General features: G+C 40.2%; 1 protein-coding gene across 1 annotated transcript in view; it reads left to right on the top strand.

The window, feature by feature from the left end:
- IRX2 (iroquois homeobox 2) overlaps positions 1-5,757 on the top strand; it is a 26,720-nt gene extending 20,963 nt beyond the window's left edge. Inside the window, exons 2-5 of the mRNA XM_044681815.1 lie at positions 1,610-2,015; positions 2,594-3,304; positions 4,339-4,401; positions 5,164-5,757. Of these exons, the coding sequence (XP_044537750.1) occupies positions 1,610-2,015; positions 2,594-3,304; positions 4,339-4,382 (1,161 nt within the window). The 3' untranslated portion in view covers positions 4,383-4,401; positions 5,164-5,757. The remainder of the gene's footprint in view (positions 1-1,609; positions 2,016-2,593; positions 3,305-4,338; positions 4,402-5,163) is intronic.
- Positions 5,758-6,366: the final 609 nt, after the last annotated feature.

Genomic DNA, 6,366 nt, shown 5'->3' with positions numbered 1-6,366 from the left:
CCCCCCCCCCCCCCATTTTCTCCTCCTGGTTCTTTACTTGGCGCTCTTATGCTCATTCTCCTCCCCATCCCATCCTCATCTCTGTCCTATATCAGATGGTCTATAGACTTATTTATCCTTAGAAAGACCCCCAACCCAAGCTAACGCACTTTAGAGGGGAGAGAGAAAGAAGAGGGGAGAGAGAGAGAGAGAGAGAGAGAGAGAGAGAGAGAGAGAGAGAGAGAGAGAGAGAGAGAGAGAGAGAAATAGCTTGTTAGGTTCAAGCGTCAATTTTAAGGGCAGTCAGAAAGAATGGCAGAACCAGAGACAGATATAGATTATGCTTTTACTTCGCCTTCCAGTTGGATCGGAAGTCATATGCCAACGCTCACACCTTCTCCTCTAATCCACTTTTCTTTGCCACTCTTAAATTCTTTCGTTTTATTGTATAAAAGAATAGGGATTAAGCAATTAAGTGAGCTCTGGGTGTTGGAAAGTGTAGGTGTGCGTTTATGTGTATGTGTGTGTGTTTTAGTCCGCTGCTAAGCGGACCTTCGGGCTGTCCTCCCCGTGCTGGTTTTTATTTACTTTCAATGCTTTTGTGCTAATGGTTTAACTGGATTTTAAGGGATGAAAAGGAGCATCTGTTTGCTATCTGTGAGCTCCGCTCCCATACAAGGGGTTGTGGAGTCGGGAGCTTAAGATTTCACAGTTGACATGGCAATCCTTTAAAAAAAAAAAGAAAGAAAAAATTAAATCTTTAATATGAGCGATGTTTCCCAGAATTTGTTTTTGTTTTTATCTCCCTGCCTAATTGTACTACGTTATTCTTTTAAAAATACTTGAGATAAATTGTCTTACCATCTATCTTGATATGAAGTCATCTCCCTTTGGACTTTCCGGTTCAGCAACTGTGGTGGCTAAGTCCCTGGAAGTTGAAAAGTATTTCTGGCTATTAAGTCCATTAAGTAAAATTGCGATTGTTATTCGCCACACCCTCAGTGGAATTCCTAGATGTGCTGACAAGTTATCAAATTCCACTACAATATCTGCAACTTTCTAGAATTTGGAAGGTTTAAATAAGCGCAATTTAAACGTTAAAGGGCGAATTAAAATGCTAATTACATCGCATTTGAACAATTTGAAACGGTGCATATCTTCTGATTTGCAAATTGGATTTGCAATGCATTAGTGCAGTGAATTGCTAAGTGGTGGCTTTGTTGTGTTTTCTATGGCTTAAAAGGGGGGGGAAGGTAGTGCGGGTTGTTGGGTGGGTGGGGGGGAAGCATCTTTTGAACCTTTGAGTGAAATTTAGATATCAAGAAACTACCTGTAGGCCTACTTCCCTCCCTAAGTCTGAGTGATTAGAAAGTGATTTGGAAAACATACTTAATTTCAATAAAGTGAAATGTTTGGAGATTGACTACAATTCTTGGTGATTGAAAATGTAACCTAGAGGTATTTAGACTGAATGTGAACTGCAGTTTTCGACACTGAAAAAGGAATTTCAGATTAGAAATCCAAGCGAAAACTGAGTTCACTTCTGCCTTTAAAAAACAACAAAAAACCAACAACATCTACTAATAATAATGATAACAAATTGCTCACTCTCTACCTTTTTCTTTTCCAGGGCTCACCTTATGACGCTCACACGACGGGCATGACGGGGGCCATCAGCTACCATCCCTATGGCAGCCCCGCTTATCCTTATCAGCTGAATGACCCGGCTTATAGAAAAAATGCCACCCGAGATGCCACTGCCACCCTGAAGGCCTGGCTGCAGGAGCATCGCAAGAACCCTTACCCCACCAAAGGGGAGAAGATTATGCTGGCCATCATCACTAAGATGACCCTCACCCAGGTCTCCACCTGGTTTGCCAATGCCCGCCGGAGACTTAAGAAGGAGAACAAGATGACTTGGGCTCCCCGGAACAAAAGCGAAGACGAGGACGAAGATGAAGGGGACGGGGCCAGAAGTAAAGATGAAAGTTCAGACAAGGTGCAGGAGAACAATGAAACGTCGGCGGAAGATGAAGGTCAGTAAGTCTGCGTACATAAAATCTTCTCATGCTGAGGTTTGGGAAAGTCCAACTTTGCTGGAGCTTGTGGAGGGAGTGTGGGCTGGGGAACCCAAGCTGTAAAGTTCTTTATACAGTTATTGTTTCAATTCGAAGGGTGAAAGGGGTTGGGGTTTTTTTTTGTTGTTGTTGTTTTTGGGGGGTGCCTACACTGTTTTCTTCACCCCTGCCTTCATTTTTACAGTTTTTGCACATTTAAACCTCCTAGGCAAGGAAAAGTTGCTTCACCGTTAATATAGTGTTGATGCGCATGGGTTTTATACTGCTGAGACGGGCACTTAAGGGTATTTTATTTGGTTTATAAGGCCAACCACCCTTCAGCACGTGGCAGCCCTTGGGAGAAGGAGGGGAGTGGGCTGTGTGTTGGAGGGGAGGGTTATGTGTATCACTGTTGTTCAAAACAGACGGGCCTGTTTACAAGTTGTGTTGTGCAGCTGTGGGGGGGAGCAGCCCAGTGCTTGTGAGCTCTCTCCTTTTAGCCATGGTGGTGTAAATAACTGACTGCCCTTGTTTTGTCTGGCCCTGGCTCTTCTCAGGGATCAGCTTGCACGTCGATTCGCTTACAGACCACTCCTGTTCCGCCGAGTCAGACGGGGAGAAGTTGCCCTGCAGGGCTGGAGACACCCTCTGCGAGTCCGGCTCTGAGTCGAAGGACAAGTACGATGACATTGAGGACGACGACGAGGAGGACGAGGAAGGGGATCGAGACCTATCCTCCACGAAGCCCGTGACCTCCTCGCCCCTCACGGGCGTGGAAGCCCCTCTCCTGAGCCACCCCCACGAAGACGCTTCCCGGAACTCCAACAAAACGACTTTGGACAATCGGATTTCCCCGGGCTCCCAGACCCAGGCCATCAAACCCAAGCTGTGGTCTCTCGCCGAAATTGCCACCTCGGACCTTAAGCATCAGAGCATGGGACAAAGCTGTCCCCCACCTGCTTTGACTTCAGCTGCCCCTTCCTCCACATCCCACACTAGTTCGGCTTATTCCCCTTCTTCCCTCCTCGGAAGACATATTTATTACACTTCGCCCTTTTACAGCAACTACACAAACTATGGAAACTTTAACGCGCTTCAGAGCCAAGGGATTCTGAGGTATAACTCAGCAGCAGTGGCTTCAAACGAGGGATTGAGTCAGACTGTGTTAAATACTAGCTCTGTTCCCAAGCAGAGCAGTGACTCTTTGAAAACGAGCACTAACCAGCTGGAGCCACATTACAGGCCCTCTAGTTATGAGCCTAAGAAAGGTAGGTGAATGATTGCTTCTTTCTTTTCCTGCTAAGGGCAAAATAACTCCTGGGGAAGAAATATACACACAAGCTAGCTTTTCCTTAGTTAACGATTGCTTACTGGAAGTGGGTGTCTCTGTGTCTGTGTGTGAGTGTCTGTTTGTCTCTGTTTGTGTGGCATGGGGAGGCAGAAGATTTGGGGTTGAGAGACAGGAGGAAGGACTAAATGGAAGGGTGTGTGTGTGCGTGTTGGGAATGGGGATGCGAAAGATTTGGGGGTGAGAGTGAGGAAGGACCAAAACAGATTGAGATCTGTGGTTCTGTGAAATGAGGTCATATAAAAGAACCTCTCCTAAGAAAGGGAAAGAAAACTGGTAAGATTCGTCATTCATTTGATCTTAAAAGATCATTTTTAAAGGAATATATTTTCAAAACTCCTATCACTAGATCTGATTTAAATAAGAAAATGAAAAAAAAAAATTCCCAGATTGTTTTCTGAAATCTCCGCAGCTGTTTTTTTGGAAGTTCCAGGAATGACAAGTTAGAACGAAATGCAAATTAAACTTAGAGCCCCTGGGCAGTCGCTGTTCTACTTTTAGGCTTTTGTGTGTTTTGATTGGTAAAAACAGGCTTATTCTGACTTTCCACTGACTAAAGATCATTTTTTTGCTCTAGTTTTATCCAAAAGGAAATAATTCCAGTGACTGTCAGGAACCTGGAGGGAACGAAACCATTTAAAACTTAAAAAACTCTTCCTCCTTTTGTAACTAAATCCTCTTCCCTTTTCTCCTCCTTTTTCCATTTCCTAACCATTCAGTAACCCTAGAATAAGTATCTTCTTTATTTTTTTTAACGGTCCTTAAAAGAAAAAGAAAAAGAGAATTTAGATGATGAAAATTACCCAAACTTGCAATGTGATTTTAATGATAAGATAAAACAGTCTCCCAAACTGTTTAAGTCTGTATTTGGAACAACTGTGAGATTTGGTATATACTGTATAATCTAGTTAGCTGGCTGTGTCCTGTGACTAACTGACGGTTCTATTTTGACAGATTCCACTGAAGTCTGCACAGTAGGAGTACAACCCTACCTATAGAAGTGCAATCAGACAGAATGTGAGTAAGTGGGAACATTTTCTATTACACTGATCATTTGGGATCCGCTCCAAGACATATTGCGCAGCTGTAAACTTGCTTAATGTTTATTTCTTGCTTCATTACATGGAGTTTGATTGCAAAGTATTAGGCTCTTTTTCTGATATTCTTTCTCTCCCTCCCACACACACATTGGGGAGGTGGAGGACCACATTATAGGTTTCCTTTATCTTTCCAATTCTATTTGAAGGATCATATCCTTCAACTTCAAGAAAGAAATTCATACATGTAATACGGACATGCAATCAATTATATATGTGTGTATGTATGTGACACACACTTAACTCCAACAGTGGTTTTACTTTATTTCCTTAAAATAACAAGGAATTCATTAATTATTTAAAATCCAGAGTCCATAGAATCCTTAAAAGATAACAAATAATATAATAAAATAGCTAATTTGGTTAGAGAAGCATTGCTAAAACTTCCCATATTAAGTAACTTTTATAAATGATCCTTTAAAAACAATTCAGAAATAAGGTTCCAGTGAGCCTATCCCAGGAATGTGTCTGGATGGTGTAGATTTTACACTCTATGTTATCTTATTCATAGAAGCATCTAAAAAGATATGTTTGCTTGAATGCTAAACAATTATTAAGTCTGGAGTCTTTTACAAAGAAAACAGAGGACAGAGCCTTTCAGATTGCCTAATTTTTCTAATTTAATGGTACGAGTGTGTAACTGAAGGATTTTGGATGATTTGGTTTTTTCCTTGGTCCACAGGTAGGTGTCACAATTGCTTTGAAAAAAAGTCAGCAAGCCATCATCTCTCCCCAGCTAATATATAGAACAAATCTCTAAATCTGGAATCACATCTTGTGCCACTGTATAAAAGAAGAACCCACAGAGCACTATTAAATCTACAGACTCTTAATTCTTTAAAACAGAATTTTGTTGGACATATGTGAGTTTGTTGGTCTAGTATAGTTTCCCCAATGTATGTGTGACTTTTGAAAACAATCTGTTTTTCTCAGGATATCTTGAATTGATCACTTCATTGCCACGGTATATATTCTCTAGGTGTGATAGGATTTACTGTAAAATTTATTTGTAAAAGATGTACACAGTAGAGATAATAAAATGTGATTGAAGAACTTGAGTACTTAAAAAGTGGAAACAAATTTGATATTTATTTTTGTAATGATATAAAGCTTCTAGTAATTTATGCAAGTTGTATTGCAAATGGAATCTGATCTTTTTGTAAATAAATTCTGCCTGGTTTTTATTTGAAACATTGATGGTTATACAATCTTTGTTGGTTGTTTAACAAGAATTCTTTACTAATTTATATCTTTAATTGTAAATAAAAACAGACTAGTCTGCAACAATATGGTGTTTTGGGTTCATTTTTCCTAAAAGAGTAATTTTGTTGAGAGAGCAGTGATGAAATTGACAAGAAGTCACTGCATATTATCTGTTACTATTTTAGATAATTATGGGGTATAAACTTGCCCCCTCAAAAATGCTTTTTTGGTAGATGAACCACACATATACATATTGTATATATTTAATGTGTACACAAATTTATTGTCAGTGAAAAATATTGAATGATTTTTAGTTATATAAATTTCATTCCCCACGCATAAAATAGTATTCTTTATTCTTGACTTTATGATGGTAATGATTTTCTAAAATACCCTTCCTGTAATTAACCATAGAAGTAAAATGTATTTCTCTTGAAAGCTTACATTTTTATCTCTTGGGTAATCTAGGCTCACACATAAGGAAATAAAAGCAACTGAGGGGAAAAAATGTTTTTTAAGCCTGAATTATCCAAAGTAGTTATCTCCATTAATCAAATTCCCTAGATAATTGCTTAACTCTCCTTTTCTCTCTGTCCACAGAGAGTGTAAGAATCTTGTAGAAGAGTAAAACTGTGCATTCAATGAGTGCCCCCCAACCCCTTCCTCCTCCCCCTTTAGCCCT

This window comes from Gracilinanus agilis, chromosome 1 (genome assembly GCF_016433145.1).
Source record: "Gracilinanus agilis isolate LMUSP501 chromosome 1, AgileGrace, whole genome shotgun sequence".
NCBI lineage: Eukaryota > Metazoa > Chordata > Mammalia > Didelphimorphia > Didelphidae > Gracilinanus > Gracilinanus agilis.
The sequence above is the reverse complement of the archived record's forward strand: the minus strand, read 5'-3'. Positions and strand labels throughout refer to the sequence as shown.